Source organism: Ambystoma mexicanum, chromosome 2p, assembly GCF_040938575.1.
Source record: "Ambystoma mexicanum isolate Mex_15411 chromosome 2p, UKY_AmexF1_1, whole genome shotgun sequence".
In the NCBI taxonomy this organism is placed as follows: Eukaryota; Metazoa; Chordata; class Amphibia; order Caudata; family Ambystomatidae; genus Ambystoma; species Ambystoma mexicanum.
The window spans coordinates 781,550,299-781,576,253 of NC_090923.1; the positions used below are offsets into that span (position 1 = coordinate 781,550,299).

The window sequence follows — 25,955 nt, forward strand, 5'->3', positions numbered from 1 at the left end:
GACCTGTTTATTTTAGAAAACTCATTAAAAATGAGTGGGCCAAGGTTGGTGAAATACACAGCTTGTAACTAATGGGTGGTGACAGCACACAAGACAGGATACTTCACCTTGCCGCACTTTGTTGGTATTACATATTAACTTGAATTCTTATATTTGTACATACCTCAATGATGCAGAGCAGTGGCATCTGTGTGAGTCATGTCACCGCTACACGTCTATCTTTCTGACTACTTTTTCCTCTTGCTCTCTCTAGCTGCCCCGATTGATCCTGAGTTCTGTATGAGCTGCTCGCTTGCCAACATCATCAGCTCCATTGTCTTTGGGGATAGGTTTGACTACAATGATAAAGATTTTGAAGAGATTGTTCATTGTGTACAAGATTGTTTCCAGATTATGAGCAGCGCTTGGGGGACGGTGAGTTCGGTTAGATATATTTTCTGGAGGCGTTACACCTAATTTTGTGGTATTTTATTATTGTGGTAAATAGTGGTATCTTATTGTGGTAAAATATCTCTTATGATAGTTTGTTGGTGGATTCCCTTTTATAGTGGTAAAACTCTCCTCAGAATATAATCTAACAAATGTACTTTTGCTACCCGGGTTACTCTCTAGACGAGATACTGGACTTGGTACACTCAGTAAACTCACTTACTGGGAAAAACCTACTTCAGATATTACCACATGTGGTCAAATGAATTATCACCTATGGTAAAATAAGCCTAGCACCTTTTGAACCTCATTCTATGTGCTAATAAAATGCAGTCATGCAATAAAAAACACAACATGCTTGTTTACAAGTCTTTAATTTTATGTAAAGTTAATTATGTAAAGTTAAAATTCAAAGTTCTTCAGACAATTATATTCTGCGATACAAACTACTCGTACATAAGAATCCAAAAGGTTTTACGTTGGAGTGTGTCCACACATTAATAGAATTGGCTGTATGCAATCTTACCATCTGACCTTGGGAACAAGAAAATTGGCCGGAAACGCGATTTGAGATTCCTTCATGAGCATTAGAAAATTTTAACTGTATATTGCCTAGATCTGACGGCTATACTTCTGGTCCAATTTGGCAGGGAATCCATGGTTGCACAGATAAACCTAGTGAGCAGCTAGTCTATAAGCCTGCCAGCTTGCTGCAAATCACTGTCCCTCTGGATAGAATCCCAGTCTGCCTCAGCCCGTCTCAGCATTCAAGGATCCCAGCATATCTCTCTCAGGATGTTTCTAAATTACTGCCTGCCAACACCCACTCACAGTCCCTTTTATGACCTCTTGCTACCACTCAAAAGAAACTACCTTCCATCTAGATCATACCACTGAACCCTACATGGCTTTACTGTTTGACAGAAATAAGATACATTTCTTTCCTTCGCTTCCTGATTCAACAAGGGTTTGTCTTTAGCAAACTGAACTTCATATTTCATATTTGCGAAAACCACACAACTCCTAACTGCACACTTAAACCTCATTGCAGAAGGGCATTTTCCAAAATAATTTTCAAGTTATTTCATCAGGACCAATTTTAATTAATGTATATTAAGGACATGTTATAGGTTACTGGGAAGGGGTTAGCATGTTAATTTATATTAGTGTTTATGTTAAGTGCAAGCCAGTCAAATGAAATTTCATCCTGAACAATAAACACTTTTAATCATGTGCTCTCTGTTCCTGAACCCCGTACATGTATTGGAAAGGGTATTTGCTCACCCTGGGACCAGCCCTGATTGAAATATAACCCTTTACGACCCCCTCACAAGCTCAAAACTATGTGAGGCACAATCTACGCAGTCTGGAAGAAACCCACTCACAAGAAGATTTTACACTTGCATTTATTTGCTAATAAACCAAATATATCCAAGCAGCAGTTTTCAATAAAATGGGATTAAAGTGCAAGCTAACCAATACAGGTTATCAGTTACAGATGAAATGCAATATTCTTACGCTCCTAGTAATCGCTGATGTTGACACAATCTGGTCACACCTATGACCCACGCCGCCCTTGTGCCTGGCGTCTCTCTCTCTCTCTCTGGGACTGGCATAGCCCCGGCAGCCTACACGGAGATGGGATGTGACAGCAAGAGCCTCTGCCTTTCAGTGCTGGCTGGTATTTCAGCCGCTGCTTTGTGTGTGCACGGTACAAAAAGCCCAGGAAGAGTCCGTCCGCCCTTGCTCAGGTAAGGGCTTCTTATTATGGCCTGCTTGTCAATCAATGTGATGTACTGGATTTTTGAGAATCGTCTCGACAGACCCTTCTGTGCACCAAAACATGTCATTGAGAAGAAATGTCCACCCTCCTTGGCCCTCAGCTCCCTTTACTTTGTTTTGGGAAGCTCCCCTGAATTCCCACCTTATCAGTGCACCTGTCTACGAGGTCAAGCCATTTCCGCAGAAGGCAGTGCCGGGCTGCTAATGTCTGTGCAGAGTCTCTTTCAAGAACTGGATGTTTATGATCTGAAGTGCTTTTTGTAGTTACCCCCTCACAAGCACAAGCAGGCTCACTCAGAGTCTCTTTCAAGAACTGGATGTTTATGATCTGAAGTGCTTTTTGTAGTTACCCCCTCACAAGCACAAGCAGGCTCACTCAGACTATGAGGCTCTGCTGAGCAGCATTTTTCTACACCCTTCGAATAAGCTTTATATTTGCACAACAAGCCATGGGCCTAAATATACAGCATAGTTAGCTCAGTAGGTTAACGCAAGCGCCTAGATGCTTTCCACTACAGTACATTTCCCATCTAGTACATGTTATTAGGGAGAATTCTCCAGAATGGCTAATTTCACTTACCTACTGAATCCCTCAGCAGCTTTGCTGGATTTCTAGGATTTATTTGTTTCACCTGGTAAGAGTGTGAGCCAATTTTCCCACTCTTACATGTGTTTTTGCTGTGTGTTGTACATTTTGTGCTCATGGATTATGGAGTTTCACCTACTACATAGGCATCATCTTTTTACTGTGTGCCACACAGCACCTTTAGTGCAGTGACACAGGGTTGTCTTTTTAGACTTCCCACTTTGAACTCCATTTTCTGGGACTGACTACTGTCTCCCAAAACATGTAAAGTTGCCATTGACTTTACTAGTCTTTTTAAATTTACAGACCCAGTACAAAGTATCTTCCATAGAGTACTGGAAAGGGTAAATAGTTATCCCTTTTTGTCTGTCTCTCATGGAACATTATGTCATTCCCCTTTCTCTAAGACTTGGCTGGTGGCAGTGGTATCTAGCATTTTCTTCCTACCGCAAACTATGAAAATAGCCTTGATACTGTTAGAGGCTATGTTGGTAGCCTCAAACTTTAATCCGCTGGAACCCTTTTTATTTAATTTGGTTCTGGTTGTGTTTATTCGCCATTTCTTGTTGTCAAGGTCTTTCTCATGTTTTACTCTGTGTGCCAAACCATGTTTGGTTCCTTTGTCCGCCGTCCTTTGGCGGGCTTCTGCACAGAAGCCCTCGTAGGCACCTGAATCTCTCGATGGACAGAATATCAGGGAGGGGTTTGAGGCCCCCTGCACGAGACCCAAGTCACACTGTAGTTTGATTGGCTAGGTGGCTGTCCTACCAGGACAACCACCATGCTGCGTGATTGACAGCCAGGCTGTGTGATTGGGAGAAAACTGCATAAAAAGCAAGTCTCTGGGACTTTGAAGGCAGAGTCGCCACTGGATCGAGAGAACCAAAGAGAAGCTGAAGGAAGAAGACTAATGCAACGACTGAACCTCCTGGTGAAGCCCCGCTGCGGGTCTGAATTTCATGAAAATTCAACGACAGGGAAGATCTGCAAAGAATCCTCTCCCCTTGAGCTGGTGGAACCAACCAGTTCGCCAAATGCCAAGCAAGGCCTCCCTCCCCTGGTCGAATTTGCTCTGTATCGCTGCAGTGAACCGGATAGCCAGGAGGACTAGACCCTGTTTGGGTTTTAAGGAGCGCACCTTTTTTTGTCGCTTTGCTCTGCTGTTGGTTTCTTCCCTGGGCAGTGCAGGACCCTCCAGTCTTCCTCCTTCTTGTCAGTCTGACGGTCACTTCAGGAATCGTGAGCCTGCAGGAATGGCCAGGAACTTTTGCCTAAGCTCCTGCATTCTTCTTCTACTAAGGTACTGTTCAAATCCAGTCATTTGTTCTGTCCGACCACAGTGAAAGTGTTTTAAATCTTTCGCTAACCTGAGGGCTTGTCCTTCTCTACTCTTTTAAATAACTTTTCTTTCGACCAACTACGTTTTAAACTCTGGCAAATACTTAACTGCAAACTACTCTGAACTGTGGGATCCTCTGCAAAGACTCTAAACCATTAACATTGGCCCAGGCCTATTGATTTGAATCCTAGTTGTAGTAAGCCTTTTCTAGATTGCCCTGCCTCTTACTTGTTGGTGCTGCTTGATTTTGAATAACCTTGTCTTTCCCACCCTTCTAAAATTACTGGAGTGCTATTTTGCTCACACTTCATTTTAAGCTTAACTTGACCAGAATTGATTGGGTGTTGTGTAGTATATTAAGATTGTGATTTTTTGCTGTTTTATATCAGTGAACTGTTTTATAACTGATGGTGTAAATAAATGTATATTCTTTTATGCAGAAACCTTGAGTCAGTGTTTGTTTGAACCATACCAATTGCTGTCCTTTGTGTAACTTCTGATATTGCTCACTTTACTGTTGAGATAAGTCTGGCTGCTCAGCCATCACTACCACTTTACTGTGTAGTACAGGCTTGTACCAAAGGTGAATTTGTACTTACACTTGTAGTCTTAATTGTGTGTGGTGTTCCCAAAGGGTACTGTATATGATTCTGCCTAACACTGGTGTACAGTGGTGAGAATAAAGTATAGTGATTACACTTAGAGTGCAGCTATTACCTTGGCTCAACTAACCACAAGGCTAAACATCACTAAAAAGCAATTTAATAATGCCTGATATGGAAAGCTACAGTTAGGAGACCCTCCTTAGTTACACTGTTGATTATCTGAAAAATCTGTGTAGAGAACAGAATCTCTCTGGTAAAGGCAAAAAGTCCAAATTAATTGAAAGGTTGTTAGAGAAACAAAGTCTGGAGTGTGGGTCTCAAATACCCAACCCTCCAGCAAATGTGGAAAATAATGAGGATTATAATGTTTCAGATATTATTGATGATCTAGATGAGGCAGATGTGTCTCATAATGTAAGCCCTATTGCTCCTCTGCTTGCTCAGCAACCTCAGCCTTTGTCCACTGGGACCCCATCAGGTCCTACACTCGGTCCTGAATTAATTGCTCTAGAAAAGATGAGGCTTGAATTGGAATTCAAACGTATTAATGCTCAAACTGAACAAAAGCATCAAGAACTTAAGCTCAGAGAAATGGAGTTCAACCATGCACTAGAAATGAAAAACTTGTCTATTGAAAATGCTTCTCTCCCAGAGTGTCCTAGGTCTTCCAGTCCTAAGAGACCCTGTATGCTTAAAAAAAAGATGGTATGTATGAGGCTAAGCTTGATATTTTGAATTGGTTGGGAATGTTTGTGTATAACCATGGGATTCAAGACAATACAGGGAATCAGTTGTTTCCATTGCTCTTCTCTGGCTACCCACTGTTGCATCTGATGTTGTGATGGAGTTGGGGGAGGTGGATAGGATGGATTAAAAGAGTGTGAAGCTAGCTTTAATTGCTAGATTTGTGAAGACCCCTTGCCAGTACTTTAAGAGGTTTAGGACCTGCAAAAAGCATGATGGTACCCCTTGGGCTACCTGGGTATGTGAATGTTTGAACAACGTAGATGGTTGGGTTAGGGTTACAGAGTTAACACTTATGAAGGTATGAGAAATCTTGTTATGTTGGAGGCAATTTATGATGCCTGCTCTCCTGAGCTCAGACAGCACTTGGCTGATTCTAAGGAGATAGATCCAAAGAAGTTAGCTAAGGCTGCTGACTTGTGGGTTGCCAACAGGGCTACTCCCAATAATTCTGGGACAACTCAGAAGAAGGATGATGGAAAGCAGCCAAAGAAAGATAACAAGGAAAATTCTAATACCTCCAATCCAGAAGAGGGCCCCAAACATAACCAGAGTAAGACACATGGGAAACCAAATAGGGCTAGTGAATCCTCTGGTGCCTAACCAGAGGGAGGTCAGCAGATACTCCCATTCCAGAGAGCATTTGGTAAATACTATGTTTGTGGGTAAACTGACCATGTGAAAGGAGATCCCAGCCGCAAGGGTAAACCCGCAGGGATCAGCACTGCCTCCTTAGCCTTATCCCCAGAGGAAGAATTACAAATGGCTCTTGCCCACTTTCAACTATTTGCTGAAGCACCTTGGGTCTTCAGGCCACTGTATCCTTAGAATCCATGGGTCTGGGTAAGAAACAGAATATAAGTGTGTACAACTCCATTCCAGAAAACTCTAGCGGGTATTATATGGACAGTGTTCTTGTCAATGGCCAGGATACTCCTGCCAGGAGAGAAACTGGGGCCAGCAGAACAGTAGTGGATGAAAGCTTTTTCAAGCCTGAGGATGTTGCTAAGGCACCCAGAGGTCCCACTAAATTCTGTGGAGGCCCTGTCCAGTTGGTTCTAGTTCTACCATCTCTCTTTCAGTGTAATAATATGACAGTGAATATTCCTGTCATTGTCCAGAATGAGGTGCCTGGGAGAGTTATGTTGGGGAATGATTTACAAGCTCTAGGAGTAGTATCAAGTACCCCCAGGCCTTCTAGTGAGAGAAAACAGAACAAAACCAAATTGGCTGGAGAGACAACCTGAAGAGACCACTCTGAGCCTGTGGGTACCTCTACCGAGAACCCCACTGCAAGCCCTGGTGTTACTAAGTTGACCTCTAACCCAGGCAAATCTGAAACCTACTGAATTCCAGAAGTGCAGGATGCAGCAAATGGGTGAGATTTCCACAGTTCCCAGGAAGGCCAAAAGTCTCAAACTAGCTAACCCGGGCGGCATGAGGGCGCGACTAACTAGCCAGTGTTCAAATCCCAGGTAAACAGAGAGCGTCCCAAAAAGCAATCCCAAAGGAGTGTCCTTGTGAAGGTCAAGAATCCTCAGCAGAGTGTCCAAAGAGTGTTTCAAAAGCAAGGTAATGTGAAATCCAGGGAGTGACCAGGTAACGAGTCAGCAGAGCATCCCAATGTCACTTGGAAGAAAAGTTGCTTAGTGGGGATGAAGGAATTGAAAGCGGTGAAGCGTTTCCCAAACAGATACCAGCAGTAAAAGGAAAAGAAACCTTAGGACAAAAAGTTTGCAAGCGGTTAGCAAAACCGTAGTCTCCGAACACCGCAGGCTGTACTCCAGAGAGTGTGGGGCGATTTGAAACATACAGCAGAGCCCAGTGGTGTTTGGCTGATAACAAGTTCGAGGAAGCAATGATAATCCAATCTAGGAGTAGGCGAAAACACAGTCCATTTGGAAGTGCCCAGTTCCGGTAACCAGGTAAGCAGTAGAAGTGGGAGGGAACAGAGCGTCAGGAACAATGAAGGGTAATCCACAAAAACATAGTAAAAAACGGCAAACAGGAGTCGGATAACAGGAAAGCAGAGTAACAAGAATGCGACTTAACAACCTGAAAAGCACTTGTTAAGGAGCACTCAAGCGGTGTCCCAGAGCTGCATATAATGATGCAGAGGGACGCACATGTTGCCGGCAAATAACGTGACCTCTCTTTGTCCCGGAATGCTGGGAGATGTAGATTATTCTGAAATGGCGTTGTGCAAGGCGCCAGGGCAACTTCCAAGTCTTCCTATGGATCATAGGCAAGAAGGCACGGGGAATGACAGTAACCCCCCGCAAAGAGCGGCCACCCCGCGGACTCCGAGAACGGAGCTGCCAAAACTGATGCAATAGGCGAGGGGTATGCAAATGATAGGCAGGTTCCCAAGATCTTTCCTCCGGGCCGTATCACTTCCAGTCCACCAGTTAGAACATCCTGCCCCGGCAAAGACAGGTATCCAAAATAGCCTTAACCTCGTACTCATCTTCACCCTGTACAGAAACAGGAGCAGGGGCAGTTGGAAGACGAGTCCCAGGAGTATAAGGACAGAGCAGGGACACATGGAATACAGGAGAGTGGTGTTTACCGGCCTGAACTTTTCGCCCATGATTGGGCCGTGAACAGGTGTTGAGAGACCGATTTGCAAACCGACACTAAAGTGCCCCGTAAATCTTGAGCTGCAGGAACCCTTTCCAAAGAGGGCAATACAGGCGGAAAGAGCGAGGGTGTTGACCGTATAGCGCTTAAAATGTTGAACAATCTATAGGAGAATTTCTCGAATTGTTGTAGGCAAATTTGGCCGCAGCAAGTACTGAGAGCCAGTTCGCCTGATGTTGCAGGCATAGACAACAGAGGTATTGTTCCAACCTAGCGTTGGTGTGCTCCATTTTCTCATCAGTCTCAGGATGGTATGCTGAAGAAAGACGTGCATCAACACCTAACAACCGAGTCAAGGCCTGCCAACAACGTGACGTGAATTGTGAGCCACGATCGGAGATCATCACCGTAGGGAGTCCAAAAAAACGTACCACATGATCAAAAAATAAGGATGCTAAATGAGTGGCAGAAGGAATACATTATCAGGGGATGAAGCGTGCCATCTTTGTGAAGACATCAACAACAACCAGGATGGTTGACATGTTCTTGATTACTGGTAACTCAACTATGAAGTCAAGAGTTACGGTGTGCCATGGGTACGGAGGAAGAGGCATTCTCATCAGACCGAATGGCTTACCAGATGGTTTTTTACACTGCATGCAAACCGCACACTGGGAAATATACTGGTTGACATCATTTTTCATACATGGCCACCAACACCAGCGATGTAACAAGTGGTATGTTTTTGATTGACCTGGGTGTGCAGCTAATCGTGCATCATGTGACCATTTTAAGGCCATACCTCTGGTATGAATATCAGGCAGATGCAAACTATCTTTCACATAGGGAAGACCCGAAACAAGCCTGACCCCTAGACTTTCAAGAGAAAGAACATGATCATTGGCCCATTTCTTTAGGCAGTCCAACAGTGAGGGGGAAACGGAACAAACACACACCACTGACCCCATAGGTAGGATGGGTGGTTTTGGTTTTGGTGTGTCCAGATCAACCTCAATGCGAGATAGTGCATCAGCTTTACCATGTAATGGACGCCGACGATAGGTGACAGTGAAATTGAAAAAAGTGAAAAATAAATGCCAACGAATCTGTCGGGCGTTGGTGCACTTAGCATGTGATAACGCCTGCAGGTTGCGATGATCCGTTTAGACAATAACCGGGTGCCGGGCACCCAGAAGATGATGCCTCCATTCTTTGAAAGCGGCTCAGATTGCCAATAATTCCCTTTCCATGATGGTATAGTTACATTCAGCTGATGACAAAGACCGGGAATAACAAGCCACTGGATGTAGTTGTCACGTGGCAGGACACATCTGTGAAAGGATGGCCCCCACCGCAATGGCAGATGCATCGGCTTCCACAATAAAGGGAAGAGAAGGATTGGGATGTTGCAGGACCGGGGCAGATGTGAAGGCCTTCTTTAAGGTCTGAAAATCCGCTTGGGTCCGATGATCCCAACAGAAAGGGACAGAGGGGCTAGTGAGACGAGAAAGGGGGGCCACAATTTCCGAAAAGGAGGAGATGAACCGTCTGTAAAAGTTTGAGAAACCAAAGAAGTATTGCAATGCCTTCACCGAAGTTGGAACAGGCCAATCCAGTACTGCCTGCACCTTGGAAGAGCACATGTGTACCCCTTCTGTGGATATCCGAAAACCAAGAAATTCCACTGAAGGAGCATGGAAAATGCACTTTTCTAGTTTAGCGAAAATCGAGTGCTCCCGGAGGCATTGTAGGACAGAGATAACATGTTGCAAATGATGTTGAAGGGTGTCAGAAAATATCAGGATGTCGTCTAGATAGATTACGACATATAAATCCAACATATCCCAAAAAATATAATTGACAAAGTGTTGGAAGGTAGCCGGGGCGTTACATAGCTCAAAAGGCATTACAAAATATTCATAAAGGCCAAACTTGGTTTTAAAAGCGGTCTTCCATTCGTCACCATGCCTAACCCTTACCAGATTATATGCACCTCTTAAATCAAGCTTTGTAAAGATAGTGGAAGAGGAAACCCTATCTAACAATTCCGAAATAAGAGGCAAAGGGTACTGGTTCTTAATCGTGATTTTATTAAGGGCTCTATAATCCACACATGGGCATAGATCCCCCTCTTTGTTAGGAACAAAAAATATAGGAGAGGCTGCAGGAGACCGGGATGGTCGAATGTGACCTAAATGTAGAGCCTTATCCACATATTCACGCAAATGTTCCTCCTCTTTTTGGGCCAGAGAGTAAATGCGGCCATGCAGAACGATTGCTCCAGGCACCAAGTCAATAGGGCAATCGTAACTGCGATGAGGAGGGAGCTTTTCTGACAACCCCTTGTCAAAAACATCAGCATAGCCCACGTATTGCAAAAGCAATGCAGAAGTAGAAACCTGAAGCGTGGCACTAATCGAAGGAACATTGGCCACTAAGGCTAAACAAGGTGAAAAGTTGGTTTCAGAACAAAATTGCAGACGAAGTTCCGAAGAAAATCGGACTGTTTGTTTCACCCAGTCAATGACAGGATTATGTAATTGCAACCAGGAAAGCCCAAGAATCACCCCAAACTGCCGCGTGGAGATCAGGTCAAAAGTAATCCATTCGGAATGTCCCTCCTCTGTGGACATAAGAACAGAATCATTATTCTTGGTCACCTGTCCTGATACCAAGCATGATCCGTCCACAGCGTGTACCTCCTCCGGTGTAGACTTTGAGAAAGTGGGCAATCCATGATCCCTAGCAAAGTGGATATCCATATAGTAGCCGCTTGCGCCAGAGTCCAGCATAACTGGACAAGAAAAAGATACCCCATCTGTCACAGTAAAATGCATACATAGGTAAATATGCATTGAAGTCCCTTCCGAACAGTCCAAAGGCAGACTCATCCTCCCGGTTCAGTTCAAGGACGAGCCATGGCGTTTCCCACCGTTTTCTGGGGTCTCTTGGGGCACAACCAAATGAAATCCCCGGACTGTCCACAATAGAAACATGACTCCAATTTCGTCAACAGACCTCCCACAGCCCCGATTTGCATTGGCTCCGGATCTCCTGGCGAGGCGGAGGAAGGTGAGTCAGGTCTGGAAGAATGCAATTCGGGCATTCAGCGCTCACCCTTATGTTGTCGCAGTCGAGCATCGATTTTCAGGACTAATTCCATCAACTCTGGAAATCCTGATGGAATAGAGGGCACAATGGACAGAGCGTCTTTTAGTTCCTCAGACAGTCCTTTGTAAATGACGGCTGTTTTCTTTTGTTCGGGCCAGGTTGTTTCTGCAGCCAACTGATTAAACCAAGCCAGATACTGCAAGAGTCCTTGCTTACCCTTGCTGATAGTTAAGAACTCCAAGTCCGAAGCCTTGGCCTTATACCTAGCATCGAAAACTAAGTTCATAGCCTGTAGAAGGGCCTCGAAATCATATAATGCAGGGTCATCGGCTTCCAACAAAGGGTTGGCCCAGGCTGCTGCTGTCCCTCCCAAATGGGATAGAACAAAAGCAGCCTTCGTAGTAGCATCAGGAAAGGCCAATGGGCGACACAAAAAATGCCTGCGACATTGATTGATAAATGTCCGGTAAGACTTGGGGTCACCCAAAAAAAGCTGCGGGGGAGCCAATGGAAAAGGCCCGGGAAGAACCACAGGCGCAGGGGGAGGAGTAGGTTGAACCGGAGGGGGTGCGGCAGCTGCAGCATCTCCAAACTCCTCATCAGGAGGTAGAGGGTGCACAAAGCTCTGTAGGACATCCATCTGTTGATGGTGTGTCGCATGTGAAGATGCCATATCGGTGAGCAAAGCAGCGAATGCTTGCATAAGCATGGAATCAGCCCTGGTTTCCATACCGATAGGCAAAAAAAGATAAGGCTCCTTAATCTGTCATGATCTAGTAGAGGAATCACTGCTGAACTACTTCTTAATCCGAAGATAGGTGCATCTACAGTAGACCGTTGACAAAATAAACCTTCCCCCCAAGAGCACAGCTTGCAGGACTAGAAACACCTGACAGGCCGAGCTTTTGGGTGAAAAGTCAGGAGCAGCAACAGAGCTAAGGAAAAAACACAAAAGTACAAATACCATAAATAAAGGTTTCAACCAGTGTCTCTGAGCCGCACCGACCTCAGCAACCCCACTCTTACCTGCAGTGATGGAGAAAGAAACGGGAAACCTACTAAATTCCAGAAGTGAAGGATGCAGCAAATGGGTGAGAGTTCCACAGTTCCCAGGAAGGCCAAAAGTCTCAAACTAGCTAACCCGGGCGGCACAAGGGCGCGGCTAACTAGCCAGTGTTCAAATCCCAGGTAAACAGGAGAGCGTCCCAAAAAGGAATCCCAAAGGAGTGTCCTTGTGAAGGTCAAGAATCCTCAGCAAAGCGTCCAAAGAGTGTTTCAAAAGCAAGGTAATGTGAAATCCAGGGAGTGACCAAGTAACGAGTCAGCAGAGCGTCCCGATGTCACTTGGAAGAAAATTTGCTTAGTGGGAATGAAGGAATTGAAAGCGGTGCAGCGTTTCCCAAAAACAGATACCAGCAGTAAAAGGAAAAGAAAGCTCAGGACAAAAAGTTTGCATGCGGTTAGCAAAACCTTAGCCTCCGAACACTGCAGGCTGTACTCCCAGAGAGTGTGGGGCGAGTTGCAACATACAGCAGAGCCCAGCAGTGTTCGGCTGATAACAAGTTTGAGGAAGCAATGATAAACCAATCTAGGATTAGGCGAAAACACAGTCCGTTTGGAATCGCCAAGTACCGGTAACCAGTAGAAGCGGAGGGAACTGAGCATTAGGAACAGTGAAGGGTAATCCACAAAAACGTATTCAAAAACGGTAAACAGGATTCGGATAACAGGAAAACAGAGTTACAAGAATGCGACTTAACAACCTGAAAATCAATTGTTAAGGAGCATTCAAGCAGTGTCCCAGAGCTGCATATAATGATGCAGAGGGATGCAGACGTTGACGGCAAATCATGTGACCTCCCTTTTTCCCGGAATGCTGGGAGATATAGTTTATTCTGAAATGGTGTTGCGCAAGGTGCCAGGGCAACTTCCAAGTCTTCCTAGGGATCATAGGCAAGATGGCACGGGACATGAGAGAAACTTCTAAAATAGGTAAGGTCAGATCTCAGAGGAAGTGACAGCATGTACCTTGCTTGACCACAGCCTCTCCAACCAAGATACCTGAGACCCAACCTGCTCTTGTGAGAGAGGTGGTGAGGACCCTGGAGGCCCCTCTAGATCTAAGGGATTCCTTTCTAAGGACCCCTTGAAAAAGCCTATTGTAGGTTCAGAGGTTGTTACAACTTCTGAGGGACTGTTAGATCAGATCCCCAATACATTAAAAAAGAGATATGTACCACTACAGGTTTGTAGGTCATATACTTTACAAATGAAAACTACTAAAATGGTCAAATCTGCCTGCAAGGGTTTCATTTCACCATTGAGCACAGGTCAGGATGTCACCACCAAAATGCTGATGGTCTCTCTAGGATGTTTATAACTGACTAGAGTGAAGAGATTCATCCAGGAGTGGATTAAATGCTCCTGTCCCTTAATCTGGGGTGGGGGGCGAGTGTTAGGGAGAATTCTCCAGAATAGCTAATTTCCCTTACCTACTGAGTCCCTCAGCAGCTTTGCTGGATTTCTAGGATTTACTTTTTTCACCTGGTAAGAGTGTGAGCCTTTTTTCGCACTCTTACATGTGTTTTGTTGTATGTGTTGAACATTTTTGTGCTCATAGACTGTGGAGCCTCACCTACTCCAAAGGCATCATCTTTTTACTGTGTGTTACACAGCACATTTAGTGCAGTGAAACAGGGTTGTCTTTTTCAGACTTCCCATTTTAAACTCAAATTTCTGGTACAGACTACTGTCTCCCAGAACATGTAAAGTTGCCATTGACTTTATTAGTCTTTTTAAATTCACAGACCCAGTACAAACTATCTTCCATAGAGTACTGGAAAGGGTTACTAGTTATCCCTTTTTGTCTGTCTCTCATGGAACATTATTTCGTTCCCCTTTTGTGGCTGGTGGCAGTGGTATCTACCCCATTTTTCCTACCATGGTCTATGTCAATAGCCTTGTTATTGTTTCAGGCTATGTTAGCAGCCTCAAACATAAATATGCTGGACCCCATTTACTTTTATTTGGTTCCGTCTGGGTTTACTCGCCATTTTCTTTTTGTAAAGGTGTTTCTCGTATTTTACTCTGCACGTCAAACCAGGTTTGGTTCCTTTGTTCGCCGTCCTTTGGCAGGCTTCTGCACAGAAGCCCTCCTTAAGCACCTGAATGTCTGAGCGGGACAGGATGTGAGGGAGGGGTCTGAGACTCCCTGCACAGGGTCTCCTTGGAGACCCTTCTCGCACTCTGTATGATTGGCTGTGGTGACTGTCGCGCCAGAACAGCCACCCTGCTGCGTGATTGACAGCCAGGCTGGGTGAATGGGGAAAAACTGCATAAAAAGCAGGTCTCTGGGGCTTGGAAGGCAGAGTCGCCACTGGATCGAGAGAAGGGAAGAGAAGCTGAAAGAAGAGGACCACTACCACGACTGAACCTCCCGGTGAAGCCCTGCTGCAAGTCCGAATCTCCAAACTTCGACGACAGAGAAGATCTGCAAGGAATCTTCTTCCCTTGAGCTGGTGGGACCAACCAATTCACCAAACACCAAGCAAGGCATCCCTCCACTGGTCAAATTTGCTGTGCAAAGCTGCAGTGAACCGGATAGCCAGGAGGACCGGACCCTGTTTGTGATTTAGGGAGCGCACCTTTTATTCGTTGCTTTGCTCTGCTGCTGGTTTCTTCCATGGGCAATGCTGGACCCTCCAATCTTCCTACTTCATGTCAGTCCGACAGTCGCTTCAGGAACCGTGAGCCTGCAGGATCTGCCAGGAACATCTGCCTCAGCTACAGCCGTTTTCTTCATTTAAGGTACTGTTCTAACCTGGTTGTTTGTTCCGTCCGACCGCGGTGTAAGTGCTTGAAATCTTTCGCCAATCTGATGGCTTGTCCTTCTCTACTCTTTTAAGTAACTTTTGTTCTGACCAACTTCTTTTCAAACTCTTGGCAAAGACTTAACCACAAACTACACTGAACTGTGTCATCCTCTGCAAAGACTTTGCACCATTAACATTGGCCCAGGCTTATTGATTTGAATCCTCATTGTAGCAAGCCTTTTCTGGATTTCCTTGCTTACGTACTTGTTGGTGCTGCTTAATTTTGTATAACCTTGTCTTTCCCTCCCTTTCAAATTGCTGGAGTGCCATTTTGCTCACACTTCATTTTGAGCTTAACTTGTCCAGAATTCATCAGGTATTGTGTAGTATATTAAGAGTTTGATTTTTCTTCTGTTTCACTTAGTGAATTGTTTTACAACTGATGTTTAAATAAATGTATATTCTTTTACTCAGAAACCTTGAGTCAGTCTTTGTTTGAACCATAGTAATAGTTGCCCTTTGTGTAACTATTGTTACTGCTCACTTTACTCTTGAGATAAATCTGGCTGCTCAGCCATCGCTATCACTTTACAGGCGTGTACCAAAGGTGCATTTGTACTGTCACTTGTAGTCTTATTTGTGTATGGTGTTCCCAAGGTTATTGCATATGATTCTACCTAACAGCCCCTTTTTTTATCATAAGGAGAAAGTGAGCTGGCCAATGTGAGTTTCCACATTTTGTCTATGTGTAGATCCAATCCATCTGCATAAGGGCCCCTTTGGTCTTGTCTAAATTAGTAATGAGAGTCTCCACATTACTATTACAGTCCATGAGGGCACCTAGCACCAATCTCTGGAGTGTGCATAAGCGGGGTGACCTTCGCTGGTCAAAATGAGTTTGGAGGTCTTCAAAGAGGGAGTCTCACTGAGGGGCCCTTATCTGTCGCTACAGTGAAATTAGCTTCCAGGTTACTTGTACCTTTAAGGATTTGAGCCCCAGCTCCTACCCTGAGGCTTACTATTGGGAGGCTCTGGGAAGACCCAGAAACCTTTTCCATATGGATCCCTGCAGAAGCTGCCAATTGAATCCCAAACCAGTGGTTTCGCCTGCAGCCCATATAAAAGTCTTGGGATGACCTTTGCTGTTTAATATCTGAAAAGAGATACATTTGAGAATTTACAATGCTTCCTCTTAATTTTGGTCTTTTGGCCAGATAATTGAGATGTTTTTCCTAAGAGGTTCCTTGCTACTTTGAGCCAAACTCGCATCGCGTACAGGGGAAAACCCAAATAGATGACCTCCTTGACCACCGGAATAACTTGTCCTTCCAGTGACCAAATACATTTGGTTTCCCTATTTACCTCAACTCTTAAAGGCAACTTGATTTACTTTGATTCACTAGGAGATTATTTTTCTTAATATAGTCCTCCAGAGAATGCAACAATCGCTGCAGGCCTACTTCAGTCATATCCACAAGTACAATATCGTCCGCGTATATAAGGCATCTAATAGCACTGTCACCTACCCTAGGGCTTACCAATGTGGAGGCTTCCAACTTCCTTCCCCTGTCTGCCAGGTATAAGTTGAAAAGGAAAGGTGCAACCAAGCATCCCTGCCTGACTCCTCTTTCTACCTTGATGTAATCGGAGAGAGAACCTACACCATCTAATCTTATTGCACCGTATTATCTCTATCTCTATACAGAGTGATCAGAATAGAGACTAATGGTTTTGGTATCCCAAATGTCCAACTAAGCCCAAAGGTGATCTCTGTCAATAGATCAAATGCCTTAGACAAATTAATGCAGGCACCAATAGATTCCCCCACCCCCTTAGTACCTGACTTCTCCATTAAGGTTGCTATTATAGTCACATTCAGTGATGTGGAGAGGCCTTTCCGGAAACTGGTTTGGAATTTGGAGATTGTGTGATTATGATTTGCCCATTTCTGTAACTCCCCAAGCACTAGACCCGCAAACAATTTACTTTCCACGTCCAAAAGGGCTATAGGGCGATAATTTGCTGCAGATGTCTGCTTGCCCTTTTTGAATATGGGAACGGCAATCGAGGTTGTCCAGGACTTGAGGACTATTCTATTAATCAACATTTCTTTGAACAACTGGATTAGGACCTTCCCCCATAAATGTATGCTACCTTTGAGTACTTGATATGTCAGGCCATCTGGCCCGCCGCCCGAGAAGATGATGCCTTGTTTATTAGTTCCCTTACATCACTCTCTTCAAAATCCAATCCCAAATGACATCTGGGATGTTATAGCTAAAGGAGCCCTGTTGCCTTTGTTATTGGGACGTCAGGTACTCTTTCCAGTCTACTTCCACTACTGAATTTATTAAGTCCCGATTTAGAGCATTTTCATCCCCATCGGCGATTGCCCAGAAATTACAAGAGTTGTTTACATTGAGTACCATGATTATTCTCTCACTATCCTTCTGAAGGTGCGATGCCTGATATTGACGGGAACAGTTTTTATAGGCTCATCTGATTTTATGAGCCTTCTTTGCATATTGATCTCTTGATAAAGTAGTTAACTTCAGGGCCCTAAGAGTGTGTCACATTTCTCTTTTTTTCCCTTACATTACTTCATCGAATGAGTGATGGTGCACCCTCTCTTTGCTAGTGTCTGGTCGATCAAAGGACCACAGGAAATCATGGAAAATTAAAGGACTACAATTGTCCCTCCATTCCCTTTTTGATGTATTCCTCTGATAATCTACTAATTTATCATTCAGGCGTCTACCCATACTCTTATATTTCACAAAACAGTTATTACCATTGTTTAATGTGAGTTGTTGTTTTAGATAGATGACTTTCTTTGTAAATTTACAAGACATTACTGCCGCTACCTTGTGATCACTCGTACCCCCCTCTTTAATCTCCAGTTGCGTGCAAATCCAAAGATCTGTGAAGAGAGCAGAATATAGTCTAGAGTCGAGGAGTATTTACCCCTACTCCATGTTACTGAAGCCGCGATATCCCCTTCGAGGGAGCCATTAAGCATTTTCATATCCCACTCAGCATACAAGGCTTGCCATCTTCTACCCAACTGGGATGTGCTCTTCTCTTTTAACGCCTCTCGAGCTACTGGCATTGTTACACATTGAGTGTTAAAGTCTCCGGCCGTTATTATTCGAATACCTGGGAAATCTAAATTTATGCCGGTCAGCAAAGTAGCTAATGACTCAAGGAAAATTGTGAGCTTGGTACAGGCAGGGTTCCAGTAGATGTTGATTTCTATTAGTTGTTTGAAACCATCTTTTGATTTCAAAGACTGCTTTCCTGCAAGAATTCCCTTCTGCGAGGCAGTTAATTCCTGTACATTCCAGATTAAAGAAGACTTGAATGCTATGGTGAGTCCCCCCCCCCCCATGACCTTCCTCTTCCCTGCCTTGATGCTGGCTGGTGTAATATTTTGAACCCTTCTACATAGAAGGGATTTACTAGCCATGTCTCTTGCAGGAAAATGAAATCGGTATCAAATACAACCTCCCTCATTCAATTTGAATGAAGTTGAGCCCTGTGTGTTCCAGCTCACAAAATGCCACTTGTACCAACTAAAGAGACTCCCTTCCTACTGCCAGACTCTGGAGAACTTATGCCAGGATCTACTGGAGCATTGTGAGGACTTTTGTTCTGCTGGTTCTCTTGGAGTACTATCCCTCCCTTAGGCTTTGTTGTGTCAATAGTACCCAGATTACAGGGTGTAGGTGGGCACTACGTCAAATAGTTTTAAATTCTTTTTGCTCTTGTAAAATAGTACAAAATTGCTTTGGTTGCTTTGACCTGGAACTACCAGTAGAAAAAGGTCATATGGCATCAGGACCACCAAACACACAGAAAAAGAAAAATAGAGTGAATCCACCCTATTAAAACTGGTGCTCCCACCCCCCTCCAGCACTATTTGAAATGTTGCCACGCCTAGTACAATAGTTGCTCGTTTTGTTCCTCCCGTACCTTTCTGCACCCCTCTCCCTCACCTCTTGATTTTCTCCAGCTCTACCATTCCTTATCTATTTCTTAGGTCTTGCACTATCTGGAATGTCGTCAGGCCGAGTATGATAGTGAATTTCACATCCTGACTGTACATGGCCTGTAAGAATGTCATTGTATTTTCCCTTGTTCCCTCGCTTGCCTTGAAGCACTTTGAAACACATTGGGCCTCATTACACGGAAGGCGGTGGTCCAGGGTGCTATTAGCACCCTGGACCATGCCGGTAAATTACCGGCACCGCCTTGGTGGAAAGGGGATTTACCGCCCCATTCCAAGGTTGGTGGGGCGGTAAATCCCCCTTCCGCCATTGCCCTTCCCCATTCCCATTTCTGCCCCATAGGGCTCTATGGGAATGGGGAAGGCGCTAATTACGGCACCGCAATTTTGCGGTGCCGTAATTAGCTCCGAGGTCCCTTAGCGGGTTGGTTTTTAACGCCTGCAAAAAGCAGGCGTTAAAAAACCAACCCGCTAAGGGACCTCGTAGCAAGGCGGTAATGGTTAACGGCCACCGTTACCATTAACGGTGGCCGTTAACCATTACCGCCTTCCCTGTAATGAGGCCCATTGTGTATAGGCACTATATAAATAAACTATCATATCATATCATATCTAACAGATGCAGACTGAAGAAATATCGGGATACGGAAACAACATAAGGAATGTCTGCATTTCAAGCAATAAGGAAAGAAGAGGACTCACATGAGAAGAATAAACTATTGCTTGCTGGAGCCAAAGACACCAAAAGACACAATCAAATAGGCTACTATTTTTAATTGTGGGAAAACAAAGAAGATAACAGGAAAAGGGGATGAATCGAAACAAACGCAGCAGTCAAAAAAGCCCTTAGGATTGGCCCCCATTTTCTGTTGGGGTCAAATACCTGTGAAGGTGACACACTCAGAGACTGACAACAAATCAGTGGCTGAGTAACATGAAATACAAAGAGATGGAAATCGCCAGCCAATGGGACCTGAGAGTGTCTCCTGTAAAAAAAACTTTGGAAAGTGAAGGACAATGCAGAGGCAAATGACCCCCAAGGAGACATAATAATTAATTATAATTAGCATTTATATAGCACTACTAACCCTTGGGTATCTGAGCACTGCTTAATTACCCAGGGTATGTGGTGCTGATTTATCGACTTCGGAAGGATGAAAGGCTGAGTTTGGCCCTGCTGGGATTCAATCCTGTGTCAGCAGGCTCTGCCCAGATGTCAAAGCGAGCGCTCTACTCGCTGTGCTATCGGACCGACATGAGAAGAGAGGTCTCATTATCACCTAAGCAGAAGCAATCAGTTGCCATGGAAGAAACAGCTCCCTTTGTTGTACCTAGGTTATGGCCCAAATGTGTGAAACGGTCAGCCACTCATAGATCACTGAATAGAACTATTCTGTTTTTCTTGAAGAGAATCCCAGGCTTGTATTTCTTTTGCTCAGATGATATAGAATTTGTTAAGTTTCCCTTCTCACATACAACTGTAGTAGCTGAGGTGGGACTGAAATCTAAGACAGGGGCTAGACCAATCCGGCATTTTCCGATTTGCTCTCTCAGGAGGGCTTGGAAAGGTTCTCAGCTCGTCCAGTATTAGATTTTCCAGAAAAAGGGAAGGTCCCAGGGAGGGGAAAGGAGGAGAGTCCAAAGAAAGGTAATGTGAATCTGGGTACTTTTCAGAAAAAGAAAAATAGAGTGAATCCGCCCTATTAAAACTGGTGCTCTCATTTTGCCCAAACTGGGCTGCTCAAATAAATAGTTATGAATGTATGGTTTTCGAAAATCAAGAATTTCAAAATGCCATTCCTTGAAGTTATCACAAAAGGAAATGTTTATTCACATTCCTCTATATTTTTTCATTGAATATTATTTCTTCATATTCGCTGAGGCCAGGCAAATGTCATGGCTAATATTTCTTGTACTTATGCCAATGCATTTCGGTAAATAACGTTCTTCAGGGCAGTACAAAATATGCCAATTCATAACTGGCCAACATACAGTTTAATTTCCAGATTGGATAGTAGATAAACAATTACGACCCAGGCGGTAAGTTACCGCCTGGGCCGTGACTTTACCACCATGGCGTAAACTACGTTTACGCCATGGTGGTTGGCGGACTTACCGCCCCATTCCGACCTTGGCGGGGCGGTAAGTCCCCAATCCCCATTTACCCTTCCCCATTCCCATTTTTGCCCCATAGGGCATAATGGGAGTGGGGAAGGCGTTAATTACGCCACCGTAAATTACGGTGGCGTAATTAACTCCATGGTCCCTTAGCGCCATGGATTTTAACACCCGCTAAAAGCGGGTGTTAAAACCTCCATGGCGCTAAGGGACCTCGTAATCAGGCGGTAAGGGTCGGCGCTGTTAACGCTGCCGCTAACCCCTTACCGCCTGGGTCGTAATGAGGCCAAATGTCAATTTGTTCCATACATGCACAAAAAGGATCAATTACATACCTGATAGTGTACATCAATGTGTCCAAATGTGTCATTAAAAGGAAAAAAGAAAGCTTCATGTATTTCAAATAGTGCTGGAGGGGGCTGGGTAAGAAAAAAACAGTAAGGGAAGGGGGAGGAGGCAGACGAGGTTGCTATCATACTAGGTCCAGAGACATGTGCATAGAAGAAAGTAAGGAGAGGAGATAGGAAAAGGGAGATGGGAAAGGATCAGAGAACAGAGAGTTAGCAGTCAGAAGAGTGGAGAAGCAAGAGGGGAGAGTGAATACAATTGCAGATGTCAATAGTAACACATAATGTTGCAAGCCTGGATACAAGATGAAGATGGTAACAGCATGATTCAGGGCCACCGTGAGTACAAGATGCAAAAGAAGTCCAGCATGAGAGTTGAGAAAGGGTGACGCGCTGTGAATGAATGAAGTCCATAAAAGTCAAATCCAGCATTGGCTACAAGACGGTTATGGTGAAACCAGAATTTATAAGGACAGGCTCCTGAAGAAGTAGGCTTGTGGTGGGTGAGGGGGGAGCAGGGTAGAAGAATCAAGCAAAACATGCAACACCTGTTTGCGAGAATGGTGGGGGCACAGGGAACATCACAGTGGAACCATAGGTGGTGGGGATGGCCTGAGGGGACAGAGGGAGCAAATACATGTTGGTGCATGCTTACCTGCTGTCTGAGCAGGGGGTTGGGCCCTGGGTACTCCTGGTTCGAACAGGTCCAAACAGGCAGAATCATTTGCAGTACCCTTTGGGAACACCACACACAATTAAGACTACAAGTGTAAGTACAATTTCACCTTTGGTACAAGCCTGTACTACACGGTAAAGTGGTAGCGATGGCTGAGCAGACTTATTTCAAGGGTAAAGTGAGCAGTATCAGAGGTTACACAAAGGACAGCAATGACTATGGTTCAAACAAACATTGACACAGCGTTTCTGAGTAAAAGAACATACATTTATTTACACATTCATTTGTAAAACAGTTCAATAAGTAAAGCAGCAGGAAAATCACAATCTTAATATACTACACAACACCCAATCAATTCTGGACAAGTTAAGCTCAAAATGAAGTGTGAGCAAAATGGCATTCCAGCAATTTAAAAAGGGAGGGAAAGACAAGGTTATGCAAAAATTAAGCAGCACCAACAACTTAGTAAGCAGGGCAATCAAGAAAAGGCTTGATACAATGAAGATTCAAATCAATAGGCCTGGGCCAATGTTAATGGTTCAGAGTCTTTGCAGAGGATCACACAGTTCACAGTAGTTCACGGTTAAGTCTTTGCCAAGAGTTTGAAACTAAGTTGGTCGGAAGAAAATTTACTTAAAAGAGTAGAGAAGGACAAGCACTTGGATTGACGAAAGATTTAAAACACTTTCACCGCAGTCGGACGGAACTAACAACCCGGTTTGAACAGTACCTTAGAAGAAGAAGAATGCTGTAGCTGAGGCAGAAGTTCCTGGCAGGTCCTGCAGGCTCATGGTTCCTGAAGCGACTGTCGGACTGACATGAAGAAGGAAGACTGGAGGGTCCTGCACTGTCCAGGGAAGAAAACAGTAGAGCAGAGCAACAAATAAAAGGTGCACTCGTTAAAATCCAAACAGGGTCCGGTCCTCCTGGCTATCCAGTTCACCGCAGCTGTGCACAGCAAATTCGACCAGGGGAGGGAGGCCTTGTTTGGTGTTTGGAGAACTGGTTGGTCCCACCAGCTCAAGGGAAGAAGATTCCTTGCAGATCTTCTCTGTCGTTGAAGTTTGGTGATTCGGGCCCGCAGCAGGGCTTCACCGGGAGGTTTGGTTGTGGTAGTGGTCCTCTTCCTTTAGCTTCTCTTCGGTTCTCTCTAAGTGGCGACTCTGACTTCCAAGTCCCAGATACCTGCTTTTTATGCAGTTTTCCCCCATTCACACAGACTGGCTGTCAATCACACAGCAGGGTGGATGTCCTGGCAGGACAGTCACTTAGCCGAACAAACAAGAGTGTGACTTGTGTTTCCAAGGGAACCCTGTGCAGGGGTCCTAAAACCTCTCCCTCACATCCTGTCTACCCAGACTCTCAGGCGCCTAAGGAGGGCTTCTGTGCAGAAGCCCACCAAAGGACGGTGAACAAAGGAACCAAACCAGGTTTGCCCGCAGTGTCTAACACGAGAAAGACCTCTAAAAAAAGAAATGGTGAATAAACCCAGCCGGAACCAAATAAAAATAAATGAGGTGCTGGGGATATAAGTTTGAGGCTACTAACATAGCCTAAAACAGTACCAAAGCTATTTTCATAGACCGCGATAGGAAAAATATTGTAGATACCACTGCCACCAGCCAAATCTTAAAGAAAGTGGAACGAAATAATGTTCCATGAGAGACAGACAAAAAGGGATAACTATTAACCCTTTCCAGTAATCTATGTAAGATAGTTTGTACTGGGTCTGTGAATTTAAAAAGACTAATAATGTCAAAGGCAACCTTACATGTTCAGGGAGACAGTAGTCAGTCCCAGAAAATGGAGTTTAAAGTGGGAAGCCTGAAAGGACAACCCTGTGTCACTGCACTAAATGTGCTATGTGACACACAGTAAAAAGATGATGCATATCGAGTAGGTAAGGCTCCACAGTCTATAAACACAAATATGTTAAACACACAGCAACACGCATGTAAGAGTGGGAAAAAAGGCTCACACTCTTACCAGGTGAAAAAAAGAAATCATAGAAATCCAGCAAACTGCTGAGGGACTCAGTAGGTAAGGGAATTTAGCCATTCTGGAAAACTTTACCTAACAGCATCCCAATCGTTACCTTAGTTATTTTGAAGTTCTTCAGACACATGACCCTTGGGCTCTTTGCATAGTGTCTCTAAAATGTCATTATCGATTGTTTCAGGGTGGTTTTACTAGAGCTTGGTGTTATAGAGATATCCAGTGTCTCACTTTCCACCACAAGCCCATTCTCCAAACTTCCTCTAGGACTGACTCAGAGAGAAGAGTATCATCAAAGCTGTTTACTTGCATCCTCTCCCTCCCTGCCAATCCACATTCTTGGCTAGGCTCATTTTATTCTCGTGGCAAGGTCTAAATGTTCTTTGGCCAGAACTAGTGTCTCTTGTTCACCTGATTTTAATTCCAGCACCATCTGCCTTAGCGTATTTGTTTCATGGGTTTGTTTTGCCATTTCCTCATTCAAGGCTGAGAGTTGGTATTATTGAAATATTTAATGTGTTCTTGAGGCACACCATTGAGATTCACATAGTTCCATTTCTTTGGTCATTTCAACAGTATCTACGAATGAGTATGAGTATCCCCCTTCAATAACTCAAGTACATTAACCAGTGAATTTAGAATAAAATTGAGGGCTGCCAAAGTTGCTTCATTGGCTTTAGCGTCAGGTAGAGACCCCCAGATTTTTTTCTTGCAGTTCCCCAACTGCTAAGCTTAAATTCTGCATGCCAAGTTGCGCTTGATCCGAAGAAATCAATTCAAATGAGATGTTTTGCCTTGTATCTAACTGAATCGGTGATGGTTCAGTTCCTTGGGAAAGTGCCATCCCTTGTTATCGTGATCCATGTCTATGTCCAGATCTGGTCTTAAGGATGAATTCCTGGCATCTGGAGAGCCTAGCTTCAAGTCCCCCAAACTCTGAAGTCTCCTTTTGTGAAAATACTCCTTGATTGCTTTCTTGATGTTTGTAGCCATAACTGTAAAGTCCATTTCCATTAGCAAGAAATGCTGGAAGTTCCTTGGACCACTTGGCTTCACCATTCTATGATACTTTGTTTGAGAGGAATCAGACATGTGCACCTGAGCACATGTGATCACCTCTTGACCCAATGGCCTAGGTTGCTACAGTTCTAAGTAGGGGATTAAAGTCGTTGGAGTAGTTGAAACAAACATTCTTGAATTCGTGGATCATCCATCATAGTACCACTGCGCAGTGTCATCATGACAATCGCCTGTTAACCTCTCAAGTATTTTAAATGTTTGAGGTTTGATTGTAGTAAGTGTTCCCCCTTTATTACGAAGTGAGACTGGTGGACACGGAATAACACTTTCTGCTACTTTGATCCGCTGCACATGGTTGATTGTATGTTGCAGCTACAAAAGTCAATTGTTAGGTGCAATGAGCCAGACCAAAAGTTCACTAAGCCTGCAACCCTCCACTGGCTGCACTGTCCGGCCTTAATGTGGCTGCCCCACGTTTAACACGGGTTATCTATCACTGCACCCCAACTTGAACTGCTCCTTCGTAATGCTGACAATTCCTGTCAGAAGAGCACTGGCCATCACAGAGAAAAACTGTGATTGCAGGTCCCACCGTCCAAAGTCAATTTCAAACAGGGTTTAGATCAGGAGAGAGCAAAAGAGTGGAAAGAAAAAGGGAAACGTACATCAGCTCAGAAAATATTTTTCTCAATTGGTCCTTTTCTTCTTCATTTGTGCAAGCGTCTGCAGCCTGAATGTGCTCATTTTAGAGAACTCTGGCAAGTCCTCCAACAGAGGAACCTCTGTACTTTCATCTAGCCATGTA

The 25,955-nt window shown here is 44.4% G+C and overlaps 1 protein-coding gene across 1 annotated transcript in view; it reads left to right on the forward strand.

Annotated features, from left to right (window-relative positions):
• Positions 1 to 25,955, forward strand: part of LOC138567794 (cytochrome P450 2F2-like) — an 832,705-nt gene that overhangs the window by 292,975 nt on the left and 513,775 nt on the right. Inside the window, exon 4 of the mRNA XM_069646284.1 lies at positions 254 to 414. Coding sequence (XP_069502385.1) covers positions 254 to 414 — 161 coding nt within the window. The remainder of the gene's footprint in view (positions 1 to 253; positions 415 to 25,955) is intronic.